The sequence below is a fragment of the Enhydra lutris genome, unplaced genomic scaffold, assembly GCF_002288905.1.
Source record: "Enhydra lutris kenyoni isolate GAN:26980312 unplaced genomic scaffold, ASM228890v2 scaffoldscaffold9, whole genome shotgun sequence".
Lineage (NCBI taxonomy): Eukaryota > Metazoa > Chordata > Mammalia > Carnivora > Mustelidae > Enhydra > Enhydra lutris.
In genome coordinates this window covers 83,130,376-83,157,645 of record NW_019154093.1, presented here as the reverse complement: position 1 = coordinate 83,157,645, position 27,270 = coordinate 83,130,376, and the positions used below count along the sequence as shown (strand labels likewise).

The 27,270-nt window shown below is 37.9% G+C and overlaps 1 protein-coding gene across 1 annotated transcript; it reads left to right on the top strand.

The window, feature by feature from the left end:
• Positions 1-796: 796 nt before the first annotated feature.
• LOC111143543 (SEC22 homolog B, vesicle trafficking protein) lies at positions 797-23,386 on the top strand. The gene is made up of 5 exons (XM_022497369.1): positions 797-1,032; positions 9,462-9,571; positions 12,378-12,538; positions 14,446-14,592; positions 21,449-23,386. The coding sequence occupies exons 1-5, from the start codon at positions 958-960 to the stop codon at positions 21,601-21,603; spliced, it is 648 nt and encodes a 215-aa protein (XP_022353077.1). The 5' UTR covers positions 797-957; the 3' UTR covers positions 21,604-23,386.
• The last annotated feature ends 3,884 nt before the right edge of the window (positions 23,387-27,270 follow it).

Here is a 27,270-nt window from a genome sequence, read left to right as displayed (position 1 = left end):
CTCACCTACATTTTCTCACCTAATGTTCACAAAAATCCTGAGAGGTGGATAATATCCCCATTTTAGAGATAGGTACACCAAAGAAAAGAGAGATGGTAATGCTTCCTCAAGTAGGATTATGTAGAGGTCTTTCCAATAGGAAGTGAATGCCCAGTCCCTGGAAGTTCTAGCAAAGCTACCCTGCTACCTATTGTAAGAAATGTAGCAGAGATCCCAGCTTTTGGAAGGGTGCCTGATTTGGTGATTTCTGAGATTGCATACTTGGTCATTTTTTCACACATACTATATATATATATATATGTATATCTATATATATGTATATCTATAAATATGTATATATATATATTTTATTGGAAACTGTTCAATGATCTGGGGATACAATATAAACAAACAAGCAAAAACCAACCAAACAAAAAAACTTCAAGCAGACAAAAATCCCTGCCTAGAACTATACGCATAAAGAAGTATGTATAAAAATAGATAATATATAAAATACAAAAATATGAAAATATATAACTTGATTTTCGTTTTTTGCACATACTCTCCATCTACGTACCCATTAACTCCCACCACCTGTCCGAGCCCTCTCCCTACCCTAAAAGTATTGGGAACTAGACTATTCTGTTTCAGTTTGTATGCCACACTCCTCAAGGGTCAAGGTTTATTGGAAGCTCCCAGTCCAGAGAAGCGGGCGGGGCCTTGGAAGTTTCCGAAGGTGGAAAGAAAGACCGCGGAACTAGTGTTCCGGGAGTTACGGTTCTCGGTAGGAAGCCAATTCTGAGGACCGGTAGTGGAAGGCTCCCAAGCTGGTTTCCGGCCACCTCAGCGGGAAGCGCAGACGCAAGCTGCTGGGTCTTCGGCAACTAAGCTAGAGGTATAACTGTTGTCGCGGCAGAGGAAGTCAGGAGAACGTCTCCGGCCACCCCGGCCAGTGTTGGGTCCCTGTAGCCTGTGAAGATGGTGTTGCTTACGATGATCGCCCGTGTGGCGGACGGACTCCCGCTGGCCGCTTCGATGCAGGAGGACGAACAGGTGAGCTCCGAGATCCCCGCGACCCCAAGTCCCTGCCGGAGCTCTGCTGTCAGTACCGGATTTCTTCTTAGAACCCAGGAGACCCTTGCACCCTCGACCCCTCTGAATTGCTCTTTTATCCTTTGGCAGTGGAGGGACGACTTGTGAAAAGAAATCTTTCCTGACGGAGGAGGTTTATTTTTGTCTTACCTGTTTCTCTTCAGAAAGACGCGCCGGTGTAGGGATGGTTTCGGTCGATTGTGATCACCCAGTGTTGGGTTAACTCTTAGAGACTTTGTTAAAATTCGGGGTTTCTAATTTTCTGCTGCTATTAAGGCTGACAGGTCCTGGGAAAATCAGCTCCTAAGTTCTTCAAGCTCTTCCGTGGCACTTGATCCTTGACCTATCTTGATGACATCTTTTGAAAGTGGGTGAGAGAATATTGCCACATGTAGACACCTGTTTGGAGTTCAGTACAGTACTTTCAAGGTTATGCCCAATTCCAACCTCCTCCAATAAGCCTTACTAAATTTCTACTGTTGAAATTATAACTCCTGTGTTATAGTCCTGTAATGCCTTGTACTTTTTATTTTACTATTTTCCTTTGTCTTTCAATAATTTGAGTTTCCTAGGAGGCAGTAGACAGATCTTAATCATCTTTGTGTTTCTCATGGCTTTTACAACAGCAGTTTTATACTAGCACAGGTGCTCAAAAGTGTATTGAATTGATGAAAAAAAACAACCACCACCCCAGATATCTTGAAAAGAAGCTGCTTTGTGCCTTACAATCACAAGGGAAATTTCTTGCGTGAGACTGGTTTCTGGAACAAGGTTGGGCAGTCTCTGAAGAAGGGAGGCTGAGAATGAAAATTATGTAACTTATTTCAGGTGTACAATTTTCTTTCACTTTCTCATTCACCCTAAGTAGTTAAAAAACAAAACCAAACTCAAGCCTTAAAAAAGTGACTTCTAGAAAAATTATTTTGTACGTATCTCTTCTTAGGCTTTTCATTCATACATTGTTGAAAAAAAATTATTAAACAGATAAATTGTGTCAAGCGTGGTGATAATAAAGGAGGTTAGAGGACACAGTCCCTATTTTCATGGAGTTTACAGTTAATGGGAAACCCAGAAAACTAATGCATCTCCACTACTGTGGAAGAGGAAGAAGGCTCTGTGGCTGTTTTACTTACAGAAAGGTAAAGTTCAAAGGCTCTTTTACCTCACTCCTTTACCTTACAGAAAAGGTATCTAGTTTGGTTTTGGGAGACCAGAAGTCCTCCCGAAATAAATGGCTTCTAAGCTGACAGTATTGTCTAGTAATAAGGAAAGCTTCTATTTGGTTATACGCCTTTTTATTTTTATTTATTTATTTATTTTAAAGATTTTCTTTATTCATTTGACAGAGAGAGAGAGAGATCACAAGTAGACTGAGCAGCAGGCGGGAGCAGGGGGCGGGGGAGCGGGAAGCAGGCTCCCTGCTGAGCAGAGAGCCTGATGCGGATTGAGCCGGAGCTCAATCCCAGGACCCTGAGATCATCACCTGAGCTGAAGGCAGAGGCTTAACCCACTAAGCCACTCAGGTGCCCCGTTATATACCTTTTTAGGTTTGACTTGGAAATCTGTTTATTTTCACATGTAGGAGAATAGTGATACTGATCATGAAGTTGCAGGTCATGCTAAGTGAAATATTTTCTGTTCATTGGACAAAACAAAGTCTAATCATTATAGTATGCCCTTAATTTCCAGTTGTGAAATACTTTTCTCCCAATTTGTTAAGAATTTTCTTGGACCACTCTACAGAAGGAGTGGAATTATTAAATAAATGTAGGAATATGACTTGACAAGGGAGATAGTGTGCGAAAATTCTCGTTGAAGGATATGTACATAGTTTGGGAAAGGGTTTTCCCAGGGAGAAGTCTGGTCGGTTTATTGCATTAAATTTCAGTGTGGGCAAGGAATGCAGTGAATTGAAAGGCTATTTGATATTAGTAGTTCCTTAATCTCTGCCTGATACTTTACTGAAAAAAATAATTGAGATATTGTGTGTGTGTGTGTGTTTTTAAGATTTTATATATTAGTGCTTTGGGGTACGCTCAGAAGTGGGGGAAGGGCCAGAGGGAGAGAATCCCAAGCCACCTCTGCATGGGGCTTGGGGCTCCATCCCACAACCCGAGGTCACCGCCCCAGCCAAAATCAAGAACTGAAATCAAGAGTCGGTCACTCATCTGATTGAGCCACCCAGGCACCCCTATTGTGTGTTTCTTAATTTAATTCCGAAATAGTTGTTGGTTTACCAAGATGGGTTACTCTGTTTAATTGACAAGGAAAGAAGTTTTCCACAAAAATATTTTTGTGATGGCAGTTCCATAATTATTTCCATTAGGAATTTGGACTTTGAGGGCTCCTGGTGGCTCAGTTGGTTAACTATCTGCCTTCGTCTCAGGTCATGGTCTTAGGGTCCTAGGGTCGAGTCCTGCATCAGGCTCCCTGATCCGTGGGGAGCCTGCTTCTCCCTCTGCCTCTTCTTCTCTGTCTCTCATGAATAAATAAAATCTTTTTAAAAAAAAAAAAGGTATTTGGTCTTTGGATAGTAGAGTCTTTCCTAAACTTTTAATATCTATAAAAATATGAATCCTAGATTCTTTTTTATTATGATAATAGTATACAGAACATTTATAGAATACCTACTACGTGCCAAGCATTGTGCTAAAGCCTGTCAGGGATACGATTTCATTCAATCTTCATACCAATCATATTAGGATAATTAGTATGTTTATTATTCCCATTTATAGATAGGAATCTTCCAACTTAGAGATGATAGGTTTTTTTGTAGGAGTCAGGTAGCTAATGAATAGCATAATGGTATTTTTCATCAGTTTCTTAATGTCTGCATTGTTGATATTTCAGATCAGATGATTCTTTGTTGTGGGAACCGGTCTTCTGCATTGTAGGAGGTCTGCTGATACCCCTGGCCTCTACATTTTCAATGGCAGTAGCACTACCATCACCACCACCCTCCAGTTGTGTAATACTCTCAGACATTGCCAGGTGCAGTTGGCAGAATCACCCATGGTTAGGAACCACTGATTTTTCATCAGTAACTGTCTGACTCTAGAGTAGAGCCTTAGTGCATAACTGGTATACTTTACTGCCTTGTTCTGAAAACAAACAAACAAAAAACATTTTTAATCATATATTTACTTCTTAGGAGTCCAGAAATAACTTTTTAAGAAATGGATATTTCAGCCAAATAGTTTTATAGTTAAGTACCTTAATTTTGTTCAGTCCAGATAATTCAGTGCACTTTTTCAATTATGTATACTGATCATTGATATCCTATGTTAGGTGGTTAGTAGATGCTAGTTCTATACAAACTGCCTTTCTACTGGAGTTGAACATTTATTCAATATATTATTCAACAATATTATTATTGTTATTATTATATATTAAATAATGTATTATTCAACAATAATACAATAGAGATTCAAATTTAAAAAATAATTTAGGCAGAATATCTCATGCACTCTTTCCTCTGCTTAGCTGCTTAGTCAGGTGGGGTGGTAGAGAAATGAACTTTTTATTTTTATTTTATTTATTTATTTATTTTAAAGATTTTATTTATTTATTTGAGAGAGAGGCAGTGAGAGAGAGCATGAGCCAGAAGAAGGTCAGAGGGAGAAGCAGACTCCCCGCGGAGCTGGGAGCCCAATGCGGGACTCGATCCCAGGACTCCAGGATCATGACCTGAGCCGAAAGCAGTCGTCCAACCAACTGAGCCACCCAGGCGGCCCGAGAAATGAACTTTTTAAATCTAGATTCTGATATTCTGTTTCCTTTTTTGTATCTTTCTGGTATGTTTCTCCTTTTTCGATGTTTGTTTCTTCATCTACATTTCTGCTCTACCTCAAAATGAAGGCTGTTCGCTTTTCTTTCAATTTGCCCCAGTTCTGGAGACTTGAAGAGGGTGTTTATCTAACCAAGTATTCAACAGGGAGCATCAAAAAAGCAGATAGTCTGTTGTACATTTAAACTGCCACACACACCCCAATTACTGAGGGTTCATTAGTCATCTTACTGTAATTGCTTTTAGAGGAAAATGGTTGGTTCTTGGTGCTTCTGGCCTTTGACCAGCTGAGTTCAATAGGAATTTAAAAATGATAAGAGCTTAGCTAAACATTCTTGTAAAGACAAAAGGTGGCATTTGATATAATTAATTGTTCACCAGACCTAGGTGATAGCAATAAGAAGTATTATAGTTATATGGTATATTTCTACTCTGTACCTTTCATATTATATATGGAACCAAATCTAAATATGCTATTGGATGACCTCGAATTAGTTTCAGGATTTGTCCAGACATTCACATCCAATTCATTATTGGATTGCTAACACATCTTTCCATTATACTTTATACAACATTCATCAAGTTGTTCTAGATGAAATGGAAAACAGAATGAGAATATCTAATCTAACTGTTTTTTGGTAGTCTAGTGGCTATGGGCCCTTTGTGACTTTAATCTTAAAAGCAAACTGAGGGTCTCTCTGTACAGTAGTGAATATGTTGTTTTGTGAGATCTAGATCAGAGCTGCCACAGTTTCTTGAGCATTTCTTGTGAATTAGATTTAATATCAAATAGTAAGATCACCCAGAAGGTGAATCTGTTACCACCAAAGCAATATTAATTGTAGAGGTGATAAAGCATGCTTAGGAACAGGGACTCCAGAACTAGACTGTCTGGGTTCAAGTTCTTGCCCTTCCCCTTATTGGCTCCTAGTCCTTGAGCAAGTTTTACTTCATATGCAGCAAATGGGCATAGTAGTTTAGATCACCTCATACGTAGCTGTAAAGATAATTTACGTTAGATTATGTAAAGTGTTCAGAATAGTGTTTGGCAGAAAGTGAGTGCTTTCATTTAATTTTATTAATTTGCCTATTTTGAAAAATCTTTTCTGGTTTCATTTTGCCTTTCTGAAAGTTCACATTGGAACTGTACATATTTGTGGGTACAAATATGCAATAAACAGGAATGGGCAAATGAATAATTCCCCATTACAAAACTTGTCTGTGCTCATTGTAGATAATTCAGTAAATATGTATAAACAAAAGGACCAAAATGTTAATGGTGATTATTACCAAAATCCCTACTTAAATTATACCCATTTTAATGTATAATCTTAATCTTTGTGTATGTGTATAAAATTAATAATGGGTAATACTGTAAGACTTTCACCTATTTTTTTCACTTAGTTTGTAGTGAATATCTTCTCATATCATTATATATTATACAACATTTTAATGGCTGTATAGCATTCCTATATATAAAGATACCATATGTTATTTAACCAATTTCCTATCTATAACTGAACATTTTTTATTTTTATATGCATTTGTAGTTATTTTTTAAGATATGGTGTGTACATATATTTTCAAATACAGAATTGTTAGATAAAACAATATGCAAAATTTTATAATTTCTAATACATATCACAAAAATGACTATCAGAAAGATTGTGCCAGCATTGTGTTCTCGGCAATGGTGATGCAAATGGAACCAGTACTGTAAAATGTTGGTTGGCGTGCCATAATCTCTCTGTAATCTTAGTGTCGTGCATTGGCAATCACTGCTTTGTTCACTGAAAGTCCCTGAAACTGTAGCTTGCTTTTGGACATAGCTTCTTGTAGTCCATACAGTTATTAGTTTCTTTTCTCTTAGGTTGCAGTAGTGTTTACAATGCTTCTTATAAAGTCGAAGGATTTGTACCAGTCTTTGACAGTTCTTTTTTCCCATTTATTTCTTCAACTCGTTCCTTTAATGTGCTCACCTGCCTTTAGCTGTCAAAAAAGAGTTTTACTTAACCTCTGTGGTTGCAGTTGTTTATTTTTTTTAAACATCTTTTATTTATTTATTAGATAGAGAGTACAAGCATGGGTAGTGGGAGAGGGAGAACCAGGCTCCCCGCTGAGCAGCAAGCCCCGTGTAGGGCTTGATCCCAGAACTCCGGGATCATAACCTGACCCAAAGGCAGACACTGAATTGACTGAGCCACCCAGGTGCCTGCGGTTGTGGCTATTTTTATAAAATACCAATTTCTGGGGCACTAGTTAAGCGTCTGCCTTCGGCTCAGGTCATGATCTCAGGGTCCTGGGATCGAGCCCCACGTTGGGCTCCCTGCTCAGTGGGAAGACTGCTTCTCTCTCTCCCTCTCTCACTCCCCCTGCTTGTGTTCCCTCTCTCGCGGTCTCTCTCTGTCAAACAAATAAAATCTTTAAAAAAATAAAATACCAATTTCTGAGTTTCACCTCTGCAATACTGATTTAATTGGTTTGGGGTAGGGGAAGATAGGGCTTGAGTAGTTTTGGTACAACACCCAGGTGATTTTAGCGTAAAGCCAAGGTTGGAAAATCATTGATCAATGTTGATATTATTTCTTGGCACTTTAGTAATATTTCCAACTTTATTTGCATTCTTTTCTGTCTAATGTAGGGTCAGATCTCTTCCAAACGCCACATATATAATGGCTCTGGTGAAGCAAGCAAATTGGCTAGTACCATTCAAAATTAGGAATGTGGGATATTGTGCATTAGTTCAAAGCATGTGATAGTATTCACTCTCCTTTACTAGCTGACCAGTCATGAAAAAAAGTATATGCAATACAGGTTAATATAATTACATTAACATAGATTATAATGTTAATTATTGTTAATATGTAAATATACACATATGTACATATATATGTTAATATAGAAATATTTCTCAAGTGAAGAGTTTTGTTTTTTTTTAAAGATTTTATTTATTTATTTGACAGACAGAGATCACAGGTAGGCAGAGAGGCAAGCAGAGAGAGAGAAGGAAGCAGGCTCCCTGCTGACCCTGGGATCGTGACCTGAGCCGAAGGCAGAGGCTTTAACCCACTGAGCCACCCAGGTGCCCCATCAAGTGAAGAGTATTATAACAAATCATTGCAGTACTAAACAAGATAAATCTACAAATAGATAACTTCTAGTGGCGTCTGCCTAACTCTCCTGGTTCACTTCATGCTTATTTACTTCCTTATTCATACTGAAATTTCCAGTTCATTATTTTATTTTAGATTTTATTTATTTATTTGAGAGAGACCGCGCACGAGAGAGCACTGGGGGGAGGCAGAGAGCATGAGTGAGGGGAGAGGCAGACTCCCTGCTGAGCAGGGAGCTGGATGCAGGGCTCTATCCCAGAACCCTGGGATCATGACCTGAGCTGAAGGTAGACACTTAATGACTGACCTGCCCAGATGCCCTCATTTTAAATATAGCTTAGAATCTGCTACTTGTACGTTTGCTTATCTGCGCTTTGATAATTTTATCATTGCTTCCTTGTTTTTATTCTTAACTGAGTGGTTCACTATCTAGAATTTCTGGGTTTCAATTTGTGTATTCTAAAAGTTAGACCTTGGATCCAATCTACAGATCTTTTGAGGAAGAACCTCAAATAAATGCTTTTTTAAGGTAAACATTTAGTTACTAAACATCTATCAAGGAGATACTGTGTTCTAGTGTTCAAAATAAGTAATCTAAAATGAAAAAATTCCTTTCTATCAAATGGCAAAAGCCCCCTCTCACCCCCCCCATGCTGTATGTGGATGCATAAATAATGTATATTTGCTTTTCATTTCCTTCTTTCCTGTTTGGAACTAATTGGTTAGTGAAGTATGATGTTCTCCTTTTGAGATGACACTACTATTTTCCTCATTAGGCTCTTTTCCTTTTTTTTTATAAATTATTAAACTATTTAAAAATTGTTCAAGAAAATATTGCCTGTAATTCTATCATCTGAATATTGTTACTTTCATTTTGTATGCATATGTCCCTTGCTATTCAAACTCAGAAACCAAATAGATTTATTCAGTAAAGAATATTTGACTTTTCAGTCTCGGTCCTTATTCTTGCTCATTTTTACCCAGTTGCATTATAGTGTTTCTAGTAATTTGCAGTTACGGGTGCATACATTTAGTTTTACTTAAATGTTCAATACTGTAACACTTTGTGGAAGATTTTGGTTGATATTCCAAGTAAAAATGAGATTCATCGGTCTGTTTTTCCTAGGATTTTCCCAGGTATAGAAAATGTCGTCCAGTTATGTGCCAGTAAGTGTGCAAGTGAAATGAGTTAGGAGGAGACCACTGACCTAATAGTGGAAAAAACACTTGATTGAAAGTTAAGAGTGCCTTAAAGACAGTCGAGAAGTACAGTTTGTTTCTTGGCAAATAGTGTGATTTTCTTGAACAACTAGGGGGTTTGGTCTTCCTTTTTGCTCTAACAGTAGGCCATTTTTCTTTTGTTAAAAATGAATCCTACTAACCTTTAGTTAAAGACTTTACATTGTGTCCTCATAGTATGATGCTGCTGACTAATTGTTTTGGCGTTTTTTGTGTGTGGAAAATTCTTAAACGAAGGTGTCTTCTTTCAGTCTGGCCGGGATCTTCAACAGTACCAGAGTCAGGCTAAGCAACTCTTTCGCAAGTTGAATGAACAGTCCCCTACTAGATGTACTTTGGAAGCCGGTGCCATGACTTTCCAGTGAGTATAATCCCATTTCTTTGTGATCATTTAAGTATGAGATGCAGTAGATATAAGTAACACCTGATAAGAGTGGTAATAACTATTTAAAAGTAAACAAAATTTTAAAAATACATTCTCTTCATGGAAGCAACTTCCCTGGCTCCAGTTCTGCAAGACAGAGATCTTGGTTTGTTTATTAAATTTGCATACAATAAATGAACCGTTACCCTGTGTTTAATGAGTGCTGTACCCATCGTGCAATAATAGATAATTTTTTGCTTTAGCAGCTTCTTAAAGCCAACATTTACTAACAACACAACCTTGAACAACTCACATACTTCTCTAGGCTCCGTTACCTCTATAAAAATAGGGAACATGGTCCTAGTTTTGTGAGGGTAATTTAAGAGCATCTCAGTTATATAGGCAGTGCATATAGCCAAAAGAGGGATCAAAAGGACTTTATTGAGTTTCAAATTATCTACAAATAATTGGTATTAAATGTTTAATACATGTCAAGTTTGAGGGTGATAAAACAGGAAAGATTTTTTTAAAAAGAAGACAAGAAGATCAAAGGAAAATAAAATAGGATTAGCTAAGTAATCCTTGCTATTTTAGGAACTCAGAAGCTAAGACAATAGAGACCTGGGAGGGACCTGCTGTTTAACTTGAAAGGGAAAAAAAAAAAGATCTCCACCCATTAGAAACAAACAAGTATACAAAACCAAAATGAAAACAAACCCTGGTTTATTGATTAAGAAAGTAGTAGATATTAAGTTTTTATATTAAGTTTTTTTTTTTTCGTTTTACATTTTATTTATTTATTTATTTTTTGGTGGGCAGCAAAGCCACGTTTATTGAGTGAAAGTAAAGTTCATTGAATGATAGAGTACAAAGCTCCCAAAGAGGCTGGGGACTCCAAAGGTTTGCCTGGATGTTAAGTTTTATAAGCTATTAATTTGTGTAGTATATGAAATACTTTCTACAAATCCAGTTTTCAACATCAAAAAAATAAATATAGGAACCTAATTACATATAGCATTTTTATCTCTACCATGGGTTAAGAACATTTTCTTCTATATGGTTCCTTTAATAACTTTATAATCTCTTCTCATCCATAATTTCCATCTAAGAGCTATTTATTAAAGATTATCCTTTGACAGACCACATGTTAAGTTCTGCCTTTGATGTCCATAGCTTTTATGAGCTTATCTTATTAGCAGAGAGAAACATATGTGCAGACAACTAAACTATGATACCGTAGGGCAAGAAGTGCTGTAATTCAGTTATAAATGAAATGCTTTGGAACTAGAAAGAAATTCCCATTTGTAGGGAGTAAGTTTTGAGGAAAGGGAATAGAAAGAGGGAGAATACAGAGAAATTTCATGGAAAAAATTATAGTAGAATCGAGCATATGAAAATGAACAAGGTTTTTCCAGGTACATAAAAGGGTATTACAATTAGAAATATATATTTATCTATAAGCAGAAGTCCATGAGGATGTAAAAGAACCCAAGTTTGGAGACCAGTCTATACCTGTTTTGGAGCCACAAGTATTATATCAAAGAGTATGATTTTATTTTGTAGGTGTTAGGGAATCCTGAGTGTTTTTAAGCAGAGTAATAGGTCATATTTACTCTTTTAGAATAAAATTGGTAGTTTATTTTTTTTAAGATTTTATTTATTTATTTGACAGAGAAAGAGTGAAAGAGAGAACATAACGGGGAATGGGAGAGAGAGAAGCAGATTCCCCTGCTGAGTAGGGAGCCCTATGCAGGGCTCGATCCCAGGTTGCTGGGATCATGACCCAAATCGAAGGCAGACTCTTCTTAACGACTGAGCCACCCACGCGCCCCAGGAATAAAACTGGTAGTTTAGAAGATGGTCTAGATTGAAGGCAAGGAGAGCAGTTGATTCAGATGCCCAAGCAAGAGATAGAACAGCAGTATCATCATCATCATCATCATCATCATCATTTTAAGGGGCCTGAGAGATCATATGATACACTGTAAACTGCTCTGTGGAGTCCCAGGATGCATTAGGAGCCACATAGTAAGAGTAGGGATAGGGGTATATATAATACTTTGTGCCCTTATACTCCTACTTAAACTAATGACCTTCTGATTTTATTTAATGTACTGGTCCTCTGAATATAATTATTGCTGAAATAAAGAGTACTGTGGCTGGAAAGACATTTGAAATCACTGAGTGACCTAACCCATTTCCAAGAGATCTCAGACATGTAGTCATATAGCTCCTTCCAGAGTGCCAGGGAGCTAAGAGGAAGTCACTTCTGTTACTAAGTAGTTTCTGATACTGGATAGTTTATACAGAGTTCTATCCTGGGAATTAGGGAATATTATTTGTTGTAAGGTCATTATCTGTATCCAGTAAACTCTGTGGCATTAGCTTCCAACTTCTAAGTATTCCAGTCCACTATTTCCAGTCCACTATTCTTAAAACTGGAATGAGTTTAAATATGCATATACTCATTTCCATACATAATCAAAAGGTAGATGGAGTCACAACTCTGAGTTTTTAAGAAAAAGTTTTAAAATATTTTTGCTGAATTATATAATAATAAACATTTAAATATTCCTTTTTGGAATATGATTCTAATATTAAGATGATGTTTGCTTTTTGATTCCAAGGATTTGTGGTTTGAAATTGATTTTCTGATTTAGCTAGCCTCAAAGGGCTTAGGCTAGAATATTTTCAAAAGTTTGTAAGGCACTGAGAGTCTGCTTCAAGTTGTTGGATGTATTGTTATTCTATAGACAACTTTTTCTTGTTGTTTTTTGTTTTTTTGTATTTTTTGTCTCTCCAGCTACATTATTGAGCAGGGAGTTTGTTATTTGGTTTTGTGTGAAGCTGCCTTCCCTAAGAAATTGGCTTTTGCCTACCTAGAAGATTTGCACTCAGAGTTTGATGAACAGCATGGGAAGAAGGTGCCCACTGTGTCTAGGCCCTATTCCTTTATTGAGTTTGGTAAGTTTTTTGCTCTTCATCTCTATATCAGAGAGCAAACAATATGGAGAAGCTGTTTGTTACATTGATAATAATTCTGACACATTTTTTTCTGATGTTTACTTACTGAAGGGTTGAGTTCTGTCTTTTCTATTCCATCTCTTTTTGTCCTTTTGAATGAATGAAACTTCTTCTCAGTAATTTTCTCTGGTCTTTTGATCTTTTTCTTAGAACTTGTTGCCCTTTGCCCTTTTTTGTGATTGGTTTGATTCATCATCAGAATTGTGTCCAAAGATCTACTTGACTGGTATATAGTAGTTGAGTTCTCCCTGCCCCCAGTAAGGTTCATTTCCTGGAAATCAAAACTTGGAAATCAGAAAAAAGATGGTTCTTTCAGATCCTCTAGTTAAAAAGAAAAAAAATAGCTGGAAGAGGTATGGTGCTGGGGAGAGAGAACATTTATTACATGCAGAAATAGTGAGTGTGGATGTCCATGTAAAATAATTACAGAAAGATTCATCACCAGTTAAATATCTGATGGCAATAAATCAAAGGAAATGTCTTGAGTACCCTAAGTGGTGGAAGTGAGAATAAGTGTATGACTAGACTACATTATTGGTATTTTTAGTTAAAACAGAAATTGGTTTTACTGTTTCCGAATTTCTGGAGTGTTATCAATTTGCTAGATAAATGGTTATCTTACTTTTAGAAATAAAGAAAATTTAGCAAAACATTCCGGTGTTTCATAACTACAAACTCTCCCAAGTGCTAATTTTTATAATGTCTGGTTTTTCAAATTTTGTTTTGAAGATAAGGTCCAATAAACCCAAGGAAAAAAATAAGAATAGTGTATCAAGGTCACACAGGAAATAGTTGGTACACTCAAATTAGCTTAAAGGATTGAGTATAAAGATGAATGTGTTATAGGCGAACCACAAAGTACAGTAACCTGAGATCAGTAATACAGTAATTGTTTTTATCCCTAAGCCTGAAGGGATAAGAGAAAGGAACAATTTTTGGAACTTCGAAGGAAAAAATTTATAGAGAAGGCCAACTTGAGAGGAGCAATAACATCTGGTTGGAGGGATACTGCCAGGGTGACTTCTCAGGGAGAGATTGGGAATAAATACCCTAATGTCACTATCTGCTCTCATGCCTCACCCTTGGGATTCCCCCATTGGCTGAACCTAACCAGAAGTACCAGGGTAGGGAGCCCACGATGTGGTCCATGCAGGTCAGCTTTCCGAGGCAAAAGCATGGTGCAGAAAGGAGGAGAGGAGGTCTAAGGAGGCAAATGAGAGGTATCCAGCTCATGTAACTTATGATTTTTGCCCAAAGTTGAAAATAAAATCTTTAATAATAAGTTGTTCTTTTTACAGGTTTGAGAAATACAGACATAGGCTAGCCATGAATAAGATTGCAGTTTTGTAGTGGGATTTTGCTTTACCTGAAGTTTAAGAACAGAGTGAAATTAGAAATGTATGTTAAAGAAAATATTTTAAGACAGTGTTTTTCTCCCTTTTGATGATAGAATAACCTTTGCCATATTAACCTGTAGTGATGCTAGGTTGTTGCCAGGATCCTTTTCAGGGAATGTGAAGAATTAAGTAGTGAAACCCTAAGGATCCTTGGACCATGTTTTGAAAATCTCTGCTTTCAGGAAAGGCTTATTACAGTGGGTCTTAATTTCTCTAAGGATCTTGAGAGTAGAGACTTCTCATTTAAAGGTGTACAGAGGACATTTCTCTTGATTGGTCATCTATCTGCATTTTATAAATGAAGAAATCAAAACTCAGATTCTGATGCTCACTCAAAAGCTTGCTTAGCCATGGACAATTGCAGATCCAGGACTACACTCAAAACTTCCTATTCCCTAAAGTACTTTGATGGACAAAGTTGTTCATGGTCACTTCTCTTCATTATTCTAGACACCTACATTCAGAAAACCAAGAAGCTCTACATTGACAGCCGTGCTCGGAGAAACCTAGGCTCTATCAACACTGAATTGCAAGATGTGCAGAGGATCATGGTGGCCAATATTGAAGAAGTGTTACAACGGGGAGAAGCACTCTCAGGTATGTAAAGCATTAAGAGTCCTCCTATAGGCAAGGATAGCTTATTTGGGGATACTTTTTTTTGCTGTCAGATTCTGTCTAGCACTATTAAGAAATCGCCTCTTAGAGACAGATTATAGTATAAGACTTCCAATATAATATTTTTCCCTAATATGATTAGTTTTTATTGAGTTGGAATAGTGTGATGGTCTCGTTCCATATCAGAAGCAATCACTGCTTCCAATATTTTTACAACATTAAATATTTACAGAAACACATAAGTTAAGGGAAATAAAAGAAGAATGAGAGGAAATTGTCAAAGATTTATTGCAGTGGTTTCCTGACTAGCCACTTTGGGAGACTTTGTTGCTGTCAGATCAAATGTCATAAAATGCCATGCATTCCTCTGCTGAAAAACTTAACATCTGTGACTACAAGATAAGATCTAGTCTTGTCTCAACTTACTTTTCTTTTTTTTAATTTTTATTTATTTATTTTTAATTTCAGTGTTCCAGAATTCATTGTTTATGCACCACATCCAGTCCTCCATGCAATATGTGCCCTCCATAATACCCCCCACCAGGCTTACCCAACCTCCCACCTCCCCTCCAAAACCCTCAGTTTGTTTCTCAGAGTCCACAGTCTCTCATGGTTCGTCTCCCCCTCCAATTTTCCCCAACTCACTTCTCCTCTCCATCTGCCGCATGTCCTCCTTATGCTCCACAAATAAGTGAAACCATATGATAATTGACTCTCTCTGCTTGACTTATTTCACTCAGCATAATCTCTTCCAGTCCCATCCATGTCGATACAAAAGTTGGGTATTCATCCTTTCTAATGGAGGCATAATACTCCATAGTGTATATGGACCACATCTTCCTTACCCTTTCATCCATTGAAGGGCATCTTGGTTCTTTCCACAGTTTGGCGACTATGGCCATTGCTGCTATAAACATTGAGGTACAGATGACCCTTCTTTTCACTACAGTTGTATCTTTGGGGTAAACACCCAGTAGTGCAATTGCAGGGTTATAGGGAAGCTCTATTTTTAATTTCTTAAGGAATCTCCACCCTGTTTTCCAAAGTGGCTGCACCAACTTGCATTCCCACCAACAGTGTAAGAGGTTTCCCCTTTCTCTACATCTTCCCCAACACTTGTTGTTTACTGTCTTGTTAATTTTGGCCATTCTAACTGGTGTAAGGTGGTATTGCAATGTGGATTTTTTTTTTTTAAGATTTTTATTCATTTATTTGACAGAGATCACAAGTAGGCAGAGAGCGAGATGGGGAAGCAGGCTCCCTGGTAAGCAGAGAGCCGGATGTGGGGCTCGATCCCAGGACCCTGGGATCACGACTGAGCCGAAGGCAGAGGCTTTAACCCACTGAGCCACCCAGGCACCTCTCAATGTCGTTTTGATTTGAATCTCCCTGATGGCTAGTGATGATGAACATGTTTTCATGTGTCTGTTAGCCATTTCTGTGTCTTCTTTGGAGAAGTGTCTGTTCATGTCTTCTGCCCATTTTTTGACATGATTATCTGTTTTGTGTGTGTTGAGTTTTAGAAGTTCTTTATAGATCTTGGATATCAGCCCTTTGCCCATACTGTCATTTGTGGAATATCTTCTCCCATTCTGTGGGTTGCCTCTTTGTTTTGTTGACTGTTTCCTTTGCTGTGCAGAAGGTTTTGATCTTGATGAAGTCCCAAAAATTTATTTTCGCCTTTGTTTCCTTTGCCTTTGGAGACATATCTTGAAAGAAGTTGCTGTGGCCAATGTCGAAGAGTTTACTGCCTATGTTCTCCAGGATTCTGATGGGTTCCTGCCTTACGTTGAGGTCTTTTATCCATTTCAAGTTTACCTTTGTGTGTGGTGTAAGAGAATGGTCAAGTTTCGTTTTTCTACACATAGCTGCCCAATTTTCCCAACACCATTTATTGTAGAGACTGTCTTTTTTCCACTGTATATTCTTTCTGTTTTGTTGAAGATTATTTGACCATAAAGTTGACGGTCCATATCTGGGCTCTCTAATCTGTTCCACTGGTCTATGTGTCTGTTTTTGTGCCAGTACTATGCTGTCTTGGTGATCACAGCTTTGTAGTAAAGCTTGAAATCAGGCAACATGATGCCCCAGTTTTGTTTTTCTTTTTCAACATTTCCTTAGCAGTTTGGGGTCTCTCCTGGTTCCATACAAATTTCAGGATTTTTTGCTCCAGCTCTTTGAAAAATGCCAGTGGATCAGCTTACTTTTCATTTTTACTGCGTGCTTACCATATGCAAGGCATTTTGTTCTCTGTAATGGAAGATAAGGAGATTGCAAACTTCTCTCATGCTCTCTAATTCACAAATGTTCTGCCTCAGCCCGGTCAGCTTCCTCACCGTCCTGGACTTGTTCTTTTAAGATCCAGATGAGGACTACCTCTTCCAAGAAGCCTTCCCTGATTCTGATAGCCCACATCACATTAATCTCTTTTGTCCTTTAAACTCGTAAGACACTTAGCTATGTAACAGTTTTTTAAGCACATATGGGTGTATGCACGTGTATGTATACCTGTGTACTTAACTAATTTGCCTTAAAATACGTGTATATTTACCTAATGTTTAAATGTTACCTAAGTGTTTAACGTACTCTTTAAATGTAATATGTATGTATTTCATATCTATTTCATATACTTGGTTTATTTCTCTCACAGTAATGACCACAAATCATTGCCTTAGTGAGTATTTCATGAACTCAGCCTTGTGAGGTTATTCATGGGTAGGTGCGTTTTCCTTTATTATGAACTGCGGATTGTAACCTTTATGGTAGTAGTCAGCAGTTGTTCCAGCAAATAGCTTCACACTCTTTAAACATCAAATTTTGGATGAGTGAGTCTGTAAATTTTCCTCATAACAGTCTTACTGTTTCTTCCTGGGATAAAATAGACCAGAACAGGAATTTTTCTTTGTATCAAAATATACATATGGTCAGTTTATCAAAAGTGTAAAAGGATTCTCTTCTAGTGCTATGCTGATTGGAAAAGAAGACAGTTGACCTTTGAACAGCGTGGGGGTCAGGGACTCTGTATAGAACTTTTGACTTCCTAAAAACTTAACTACTAATAGCCAACTGTTGACTGGAAGCCCTCCCCTTAACATATACAGCCAGTTAACATGTTATTCTGTATAGTTACGCATATTATATACTATATTCTTACAAGTAAGTTAGAGAAAAGAAAATGTTGTTAAAATCATAAGAGAAAATACATCTATAGTATTCTATTAAAAAAATTCATGTATGGAAGTTGAGAGGCAATGTGGGGGGTTTAGAGGGTAGGAAAGGAATAATTGAAACAAGATGGAATCAGGAGGGAGACAAACCATAAGAGACTCTTAATCTCACAAAAACAAACTGAGGGTTGCTGGAGGTAGGGGGATAGGGAGAGCATGTTTGGGTTATAGACATTGGGGAAGGTATGTGCTTTGGTGAGTGCTGTGAAGTGTGTAAACCTGGTGATTCACAGACCTGTACCCCTAGAGCTAATAATATATTATATGTTAATAAAAAAATAAAAAAATATTTTAAAAAACTCATGTATAAGTGGAATGTGCACAGTTCAAACCCATGTTGTTTAAGGGTCACCTGTACATTTCTAATATTAATAACTTCATCTGATTGGGAGGATAAGAAACATTGTCATTGTCACAAAGTAATTTATAGGTAGCATGAGGGAAGAGACATCAGTTGAACCCTTTGTGTTAGGCAATATGGTAGGGGGGCTTTATTATTTTATTTATTTATTTTTATTTTTTAAAAGGTTTTATTTATTTATTTGTCAGGGACAGAGAACACAAGCAGGGGCAGAGGCAGGCACAGGGAGAAGCACACTCCCTGCTGAGCAAGGAACGAGACGTGGGACTCAATCCCAGGACCCTGGGGTCATGACCTGAGGTGAAGACAAATGCTTAACTGAGCCACCCAGGCATCTCATGGGACTTTATCTTTTTAAAGATGTTATTTATTTATTTGAAAGAGAAAGAGAATGAGAGTGTGAGCTGGGGGAGGGATAGGTGGAGAGAGAGAGAGAATCTCAAGCAGATTATACACTGAGCACAGCGCCTGACATGGGGCATATCCCATGACCCGGAGATCATGATCATCCAAGCCAAAATCAAGGAGTCAGATGCTTGACTGAGCCACCCAGGCACCCCAGGGGGACTTTACATATATCTTACTTATGCTTTAGAGTAATCTCTTGTGAATTGGGTGGAATCAAACCAGTTTTACAGATAAAGAAGCAGACTCAGAAAAGTTAGGTACCTTGCTTTTAGTCACACCACTAGTGCCTGGCAGAATTCATTGGCCTCTGCAGGTCCTTGTCCATCTTCAGTGTGTGATAGTTTTAAATGGATATATAAACAGTAAGAGCTGTTAAATGTAGCAGAAAGTAGATAATGTGAAGTGAACAGGGAAGACTTCTTGAATTTTGATAGACCAGGAAGAAGTGAAGAGTGGTATTTTAAGAGGGAGGAAGAAAAAGCATATCTGAAAAGAGCATATCTGAAGGATAGTGAAAGGATTAGCCTACCTCAAAAAATGTTTTCTTCCTCTTTACTTCTTCCTAATAAGAATCCATCTTTTATGTCTTCTTTCTCTAATTTTTTAAAAGATTTATTTGTTTATTTGAGAGAGGGAGAAAGAGGGCACGTGATGGAGAGGGGCAGAGGGAGAGGGAAGAGAGTCCCCAGTGGACTTTGTAGTGAGTGCAGACCCCACTGGGGGGCCTGACCCCAGGACCCTGAGATCACGACCTGAGCTGAGACCAAGAATTAGTTGCCCAACCATCTGTACCACCCAGGTGCTCCTCTAATTTTTTTTTTTTAAGATTTATTTATCTTAGAGAGGGAGAGAGAGAGAGTGATCAGGGATGAGGGGCAGAGGGAGAGGGAGTCTTTTAGGGGGTAGGGGGCAGCAAAGCAAGGTTTATTGAGCAAGAGCAAAGTGATAGTACAAAGCTCCCAAGGAGGGAGGGGACCTAAAGGGATTGCCCAGGGAGAGAGGGTCTTAAGCAGACTTCCTGCTGACCACAGAGCTCAACATGGGGCTTAATTTCACGATCCGAGATCACAACCTGAGTCGAATCAAGAGTTGGACGCCTAACCACCTGCACCACCCAGGCAGCCGTCTTTCTAATTTTTGGTTTTAGAGCTAGCCTGCCTTGCATTTAAGACCGAAGTAGCTCCTGTGGGTTCTTTCAGCAATACAAAATTATGCCCATTTTTACTGCCTAAAATAGCTGTTTCTTTTAAGCCGTGGGTTTTGTTTTTTCATTTAGGTCTATCATTCTATTAGACTGTAAGTTCCCCAAATAGAGGGGTCATGTATGTTGTGATCATCATTGTATCTTTCGGCACTTTGCTTGGTGCCTGTAACAAATATTTGCTCAGTGACTTCTCCCAGCAGTGGCTTTGTCTTTACAATATCATGTATTTCTAAATGTTCCTATGTAAAGGAATTCTTTCAACTATTGTTTATTTCATATGACTTAATATTGTTCTGTGGCCCAGTTATTCTCAGCAGATTTAGATTCATTTAGCAAATATTTATTTTTTGATCACTGACTATTGCCAGACTCTGTTTTGGGCACTGGGGATATAGCAGTAGACATAGTAGTTAAGAACCTCTATCTAGTGGAGTGTCCATTTTAGCAGACTGGCTGGAAAGATTCCCCACAGCATTGTCATGGTTATTTCTCATCTCCTAAATTTTCTTATGTGACTAAGTGTTTTTCTTACAGGACAAATTGCTAATTTAGAAGTGGCTATCATTCTTTTGTCATTAAGTAATAGCACATTTCTCAACCAACTCAGTCTCTATTAAGCAACTCCAAATATTCCAGAAGTATTCCCTAAGGAAGAACAAATTCATATTGCAAAATAGTTTTTTTCCAAAAATTTAAAGAACTAAAATGATGAGAATTCATTTATATCACACTGAGAATTTGTTTGTATTGTTAAAATATGTCATGTATTTTAGTCCAGTCTCGTTGCTTCTCTAAGTGCTCAGGTAACAGTTATAGAAAGCAGTTACATTATAAATGTCCTTTCTGAAAAACAAAACTTTGCAAAAGTTTCTAAAAAGCTTAATTTAGTAGGTATTGGTGGTTTTCCAGCACCTGTGATTATATTTTAGTTACAAGACAACTTTCCTGTGTCTGTTGAAATATAATTTCTAGTAGCATCATAATAGTTTTTACCGTGTAGAGAATCTTGGGAATTTGGTAGCAGCCACCGTTAAGATACAGCTCAATACTCAGCTTCTGATTCATTGAATTTTCTGGTCACCTGAGTCTTATCTTACATGGATTATCATTTTTCAAGGTATGAGAGAATATGATTTAGACCATTAAAAAATGATGATGTTTATCATCAACCAACACTTCTCAAAGGCTTATCATATCCAAGGATTATGTTCACTTTACAGCCATTCTCATGTACCTACAATCCTGTGGTACAGTTAGTGTTGTTATCCTCATTTTGTAGATGATGAAACTGGGTCTTAGTAGAGACTAAGTGAATTGACCAATGTCCCATGGCTGGTGTAGCTGAGATTCGAACCAAAGACTCTGAGACCAGAGCCAGTACTCTTAACCAGCTCATGGTACAATCTCAAGAATTTGAACATAATTTAGTCTGGTAACTTTAAAATGCAGTGTAGATTTTACAGTGTGTCAGGGTCATGGGTTAACCAGTATATGCACCCTAACCCTTAAAATAAAAACAATTTAAGCTTCATGGTTATTTGGTATGGTCCCACTCGTTTAAGTTATTTTTATGCTTAATACATTAGACAGAATACTTCAGGGACTAATTACTGTTTTCCTTTTTTTCCTCTTTGACAGCATTGGATTCAAAGGCTAACAATCTGTCCAGTCTGTCCAAGAAATACCGCCAGGACGCGAAGTACTTGAACATGCGTTCCACTTATGCCAAACTTGCAGCAGTCGCTGTATTTTTCATCATGTTAATAGTGTATGTGCGATTCTGGTGGCTGTGAAGTAATGAATCCAGTCACTGGCAAGGGTGAACCTAGACCCCGGCAGGTGTATGTTTTCAGGAAGCTGAGCTCACAGAGATGTGTATTAGAATTCCAAGTGGAACTTCTGCCTCTAAAGAACTTGCAAGGAAAGACATGTCCTGAAAATGAAATGTTACACCTCATTTGATGAAGCTTACCCCTTTGTAGAAAGCCTCTTTTGGGGGCAGAGGCTTTCTCTGGGTGCTAGGCTGTATACATTAGGGAACAGTAGATTGTTTTATTTTGTTTTTTCCCTCCCAGTGTCTTTACATTTTTAAACAGCACTGAGTGGGGCATTTTCTTTCTCTAATGGAGTCATCAGTGATATCTGGCTTAGCCAACCTTTGCTAACAACAGGCTGAAATTCCTTCAGAGAAGGCAGCCCATTGGGAAGTTTTATGCCTCTATCTAATCAACATTCCTTTCGTTGGTGACATTTGTGATTTTCAGTTTTTGATGGCCTTGTAAACAAGACTCCACTATGTGAAGGTTAATTGCTGTGCTACAAAGATCTTGTCTGTTGGCCCCTATAGGAAGTTAACTTTTGTTGTTTTCCTTTTATGACATTTTGCTTATTGCACAACTGCTTTAGAGTTAAATGAATTATATTAAGATGCCTTGAAATTATATTATAGCACTCCTTGATTAAGAAGCTAAAGTGTTTTCTGTCATTTACTCCTTAAAAGACTTAGTTTGGGACATTCTTAATTTTATCTGTCAGCATCCGGTTTATATTAATAGAAGATTAAGTACAGCATACAGATAGCCAGAGTCCCCCGACTTAATGGGAAGAAAGGCCCAGCCTGTCACTACAGTTTTGTCCTGCCCTCTCTTTCTTTCTCCACTGTAGTTTTCCCCCACTCTCTTTCCCTCCTGCTGACATTTACAAATTCCTCTGCACCCAGTAGTTTCATGTCCATAGGCATCCTCTCAGGATATTCTCAAATTTCAAAATGGAAAATGTTTAGCCGTGTAGTTAGATTTAAATTTTTATAGAGCATCTACTCAAACTACTAAATACATTTATCTGAGAAAGTCTCTGAGAACACCTCATACCTACTTCAGTTTATGTAAATTCTCTGAGAATGTTCTAAAGATAGATAACTCATTTAAGTGGCTTCTATTAACAAATAAAAGTACCTGTGATTTTTCCCTTTTTTGCTCAGGGATGATGGGGATTTCCTTTTACCTTCTGAGGTAGAATTTTTTAAATGGGGAGAATAGACCTTTTAAAGTATCACAAGGGTCTACAATATAACCTAGAATTTACATATACTGCAAATATTTCTTTAAGTTGTACAAGAAAATGAGCCACCTTCTTCTTAACATCTTTGGAGAGAACTTTAATGAGTAAACAATTTTATAACTAAGGGATCATCAAAGCTACTGTCTTGATTCCTGGTAGAGAAAAAAAAGTTCTATCTCCTTAATAACAAAGCAAGGAGAAGTGGCTTATTTTGTTTCTAATAAATTTACAGAACTAGAATAACTTTTTTTCTTTCCCGTTTTGGACCTAAGTCTGCCAATTGGAGTATGTGCATGAAATATGAAGTTACTTTTTATAGAGAATAAGTGCTTTTAAGTCCCTACAAGGCCTGTCCCTAGAGTAATGATGTTGGTAATAAAAGCCTGAAAGTCTGAAAACCTTAGTGGTACCATAGGATTTGGTTCTTCTATAGGAGTGGAGAGTGGCAGCTCGTTGTTGAGAGTTGCATGCAGCAACCAAGTGGCCAGCAATGAAATAAATACTTCTAGAATGTTCCCTTCAGTGTGAAGTTTTGTTATATAGTTATTTTGTGTACATGAAGCTTTCTGGGTACATTTCTACCAAACTCACTGGGTTAATTAAAAAATGAGGATGGCGGCAGAATGATGAAGAAAGGAATGAGAAAGTGGTTTAATGTTAATGATGGTAGAAAAATGAGAACAAGACTGTCATGATGTGGCTCCCACTTCTGTTCTTTATGGGAGGTAGTGGAAAGATGTGACCAGATGAAATGTGTCCGCAACCAATGAGGCAGGTAAAACAGAATGTGATAAATGCTATCTAGTGTTATTGGGGGCACATTAAGAAAGGACACCTAATTTACTTTGGGAAGGAGTGTGATAAGAGAAGGAGAATGAGGTATTCCAGACAGAGTCAATAGTTTGTGCAATATCATGAGTAAAAGAGTGAGACCCATACTGGGTATGGTAATTAGCTTGGTTCAGCCTAACTTACTGGGTAAGTTTGGGCAGTTGAGACTTGAGGAAGAAGAATCAGACTGGTAAGTTGTAATAAAAAAACTTGTCTACCACGCTAAGGAGTTTAGGCCACACTAATGTCAGTGGCAAGAGATGGCATCAGAATTATGGTTTCAAATGATCATTCTGGCCAAAGTATAAAACATGTTTTAGGGATAAGCCTGAAAATAGGGAGACAAAACTGAGGAGCCATCAGAAGTAGAACGAGGCATAGGAGGCAGGTTTCCAGCGATTTTCAAGAAAAGAGTTATCCCAGGTACCAAGTAAATGTAGTATTGACAATGTTGGCTTTGTTTGGAGCTTACATCTCACATTCACGAATCAAAGTACTGTTTACACCATATGAATGAAGAAACTTCACAGGGGATATTTCTCTTAAGGCACAGAAGAGTTAGAGATTTGCCTGAAACTGCAGAGCTAGAAAGTGATGGAGCTGAGATTTGAATCTAAGCAGTTGGTCTCCAGAGTCTGTATTTTCTCCACTATACTGTACCACTGAGAGATCAAAATAAGTACCAAAAATGTATTTTGAATTTTATAGTTAAGCAACTTCATCCTGCAGGCAGAGGTTATTCCAGGGGAGTGGGCCAGAAGTCTGGTTGCAGTGGGCTGAGGATTGTGTGAACCACTGGGACCTAAAGGTGCAGAACTCATTTTAGAAAGTAAGTTTTCTGGTTGTCAGGACATTGAACTTCATAACATGCTTTTTTAAGAAGTCTCACAAATGTTAAAGTGTAATAATATTTGGCACATTCTACATACATCTGTTCGTTTAAATGTTTAGTGGTTATTAAGCTTTTTGGAAAACCTTGAAAATCTGATGAAAGGTGTGTGCCTTTATCCCCAGAAAGATGTTCAGTGTACGTGCGTACATGCATGCGTAAAGTGGGTATTCAAGAAGTCCACAAAGTCTGTTCATGCTGTAGTGGTCCCTGATCCCCATTTAGGAACTCTCCAGATGCATAGGAGTGGAACTCAAAGGTAAGTACCCAGAAGCCTTGAAAACTGTCCAGCTATAGTGACTTGGAAGATTTCTACAGTTTGTACTAACTTTGTGGATGAGATGTATTCTTGAGAAATTGTGTAGAAATTGTGTAGAATCCCCAAATTCTATCAAATATTTTCCTATAATGCAATCAGGGATCTGGTTCCATAGAAAAACTAAAAATTTGGTCCCAGTTCCTCAAAATCACAGTTAAGGATCTTAAATTTTAGGTTTTCTACTTTTATCACTAGGAAGTCTTGCAAAAGAAAATGAAAACAAATGGATAATCATTCCTGCCTACATGGCATTTAATAATACATATGTAAGAAAACATCTTATCATCTAAATTCCCATCTTCTTGGGAGTTTTCATAACTAAGGGCTTGATTGTTGGTGACCACACAAGGAAGGCTTTTGGTTGATGTAATTAATGACGCTGACAGCCCCACCAGCTTGTCTTCAGACAGCTCAGCAAAAAGGCGAAGAGTAGTGGTTATATAGGTGTTACTATAATTGCACATTAACTGCTTGGACTCCTTACTACTTTCCTTATACATCACCCTTTTAAACTCAGTACTACCATGTTAATGCCAGAAATTTAAGAGCTAATTGTACCCCTATTTCCTGTGGTAAGATCGTCAGTTTGCTTTCCTAGTCTGGCCACATTGTATCATTCCAGACTACTTTTCCACTCCCCATCACCTCTTGTTTCAGTCACACCAAATTACCTAGCTTTCTCTAAACAGTCGAGACTTTGCCTTTGCCTTGGCTCATTCCTGCCTTCTCTCCAGACTTTTTTTTTTTTTTTGGTACCTTACCCCTATCCTTTCCACTTTCAGTCTACTGAAGTTCTGCTCATCTTTCAAAGACCCAGCTCTATAGTATCCTTTATAAATCCTTCCGAACATTCTCATGTCCTCCCTCCCACCAACTTGGAAGAAGCTATGGATTCATCCTCACATAGCAACTTGTTCATATTTCTAGCGTAGAACCTACAAACTTAAAATATAGTGTGCTCTTATCGCCGCTGTGTGCTTTGTGAGGGCCCTGAGGAAGATACCAGTTGTTATTCATGTGTATTTAAATCCTCAGCATGTGATACAATGGCAGACATGGAGGCACTAGGCAAATACTTGCAGAATGAGTAAAGCGACCTAAAAATTTTATGCAAAAGTTTTCTGGAAATGGGCTGCTCTGTAAGTCATATATATACACATATTTTAAATGAAAGAAGGAGAAAGCCAAAGAGGGAATAAAGTGATATAGGCTTAATAAGGGATGGAAAGAGGGCTGCCTGGGTGGTTCAGTCGGTTAAGCATCCGACTCAATTTGAACTCAGGTCATGATCTCAAAAGTTGGTGAGATCAAGCCCCACAATGAGCCCCACCTTGGACTCTGAGCTGGGTATAGAGCCTGCTTGAGATTCTCTCCCTCTCCATCTGGCCCTCCCCCCCCACACACACACCTTAAATAAAGGATGAGAAGGGGAAAAGACAAATGAAAAAGAAGACCAAAAAATCAGGGAATAGCAGAAAGATTCTAGCAATATATGGTGAACACACTGGAAAAAAGGAGAGAACACGAATTGAAATTGATTCTTCAGGGCAAAAACAATTGGAAGGTAAGGTGAAAAGAAGAAATTAAGATGTGGAGACATTCAACTTGAAAAAGTATAGAAGTCAAATATACTGGCAGATCTCAGTCTGGAAATGTTTTCAGTTTGTCACAGAGGCATCACGCTTGCGTGTTGTGTGCGTTATATTAAGCTTTTTCATGCCACTTAACCTCTTGCCAAAATTGTCATCTGAAAAAGTGACTCCAGATAAATACCTTGACCACCATGCCCTGTAAAGTAAGAAGTATTTTACCATGCTAGAATTAAGAAACTGGTTTGGGGCTCCTGGGTGGCTCAGTCAAGTTAAGCATCCAACTCTTGATTTCAGCTCAGGTCATGGCCTCAGTCATGAGTTTTAGCCCCATGTGGGGCTCTGTGCTCAGTGTGAAGTCAGATTCTCTCTTTCTCTCTCTCTGCCCCTCCCCCTACTTGCGTGCACTCTCTAAATAAATACATACATAAATAAAAAAATCTTAAAAATAACCTTAAAAAAAGAAACTGGTTTAAGGCTTAGTTGTGACCAACTGATGGCAGTTTGCAAACTTCTCCCAGGGATTCCCTTGTAAGTAGTGTGGGTAGGCAGTGAGGTTTGATGGGCTGGGCATGCAGAGGGAGATAGTAAGACCTGTAGAAGTAAGGACTGAGGAGCATATTTATTTATATGCCTTTTTTTTTTTTTTTTTTTGGTTTGGCTATTTACATTAATATGGAAAACATGTTATTTGCACACTTAGAACTTAAGAATAAAAGTACTTTGACTCTCAAGCTGGTTTTTTATTGTTTTCATCTTTTTTTTCCCCATC

Excerpts from the sequence above, each read along its gene's own strand:
- LOC111143543 (XM_022497369.1), top strand. The coding sequence starts at position 958 with ATGGTGTTGCTTACGATGATCGCCCGTGTGGCGGACGGACTCCCGCTG. Across the intron at positions 1,033-9,461 it reads CGATGCAGGAGGACGAACAG|TCTGGCCGGGATCTTCAACA; the intron begins GTGAGCTCCGAG and ends GTCTTCTTTCAG. Across the intron at positions 14,593-21,448 it reads ACGGGGAGAAGCACTCTCAG|CATTGGATTCAAAGGCTAAC; the intron begins GTATGTAAAGCA and ends CCTCTTTGACAG.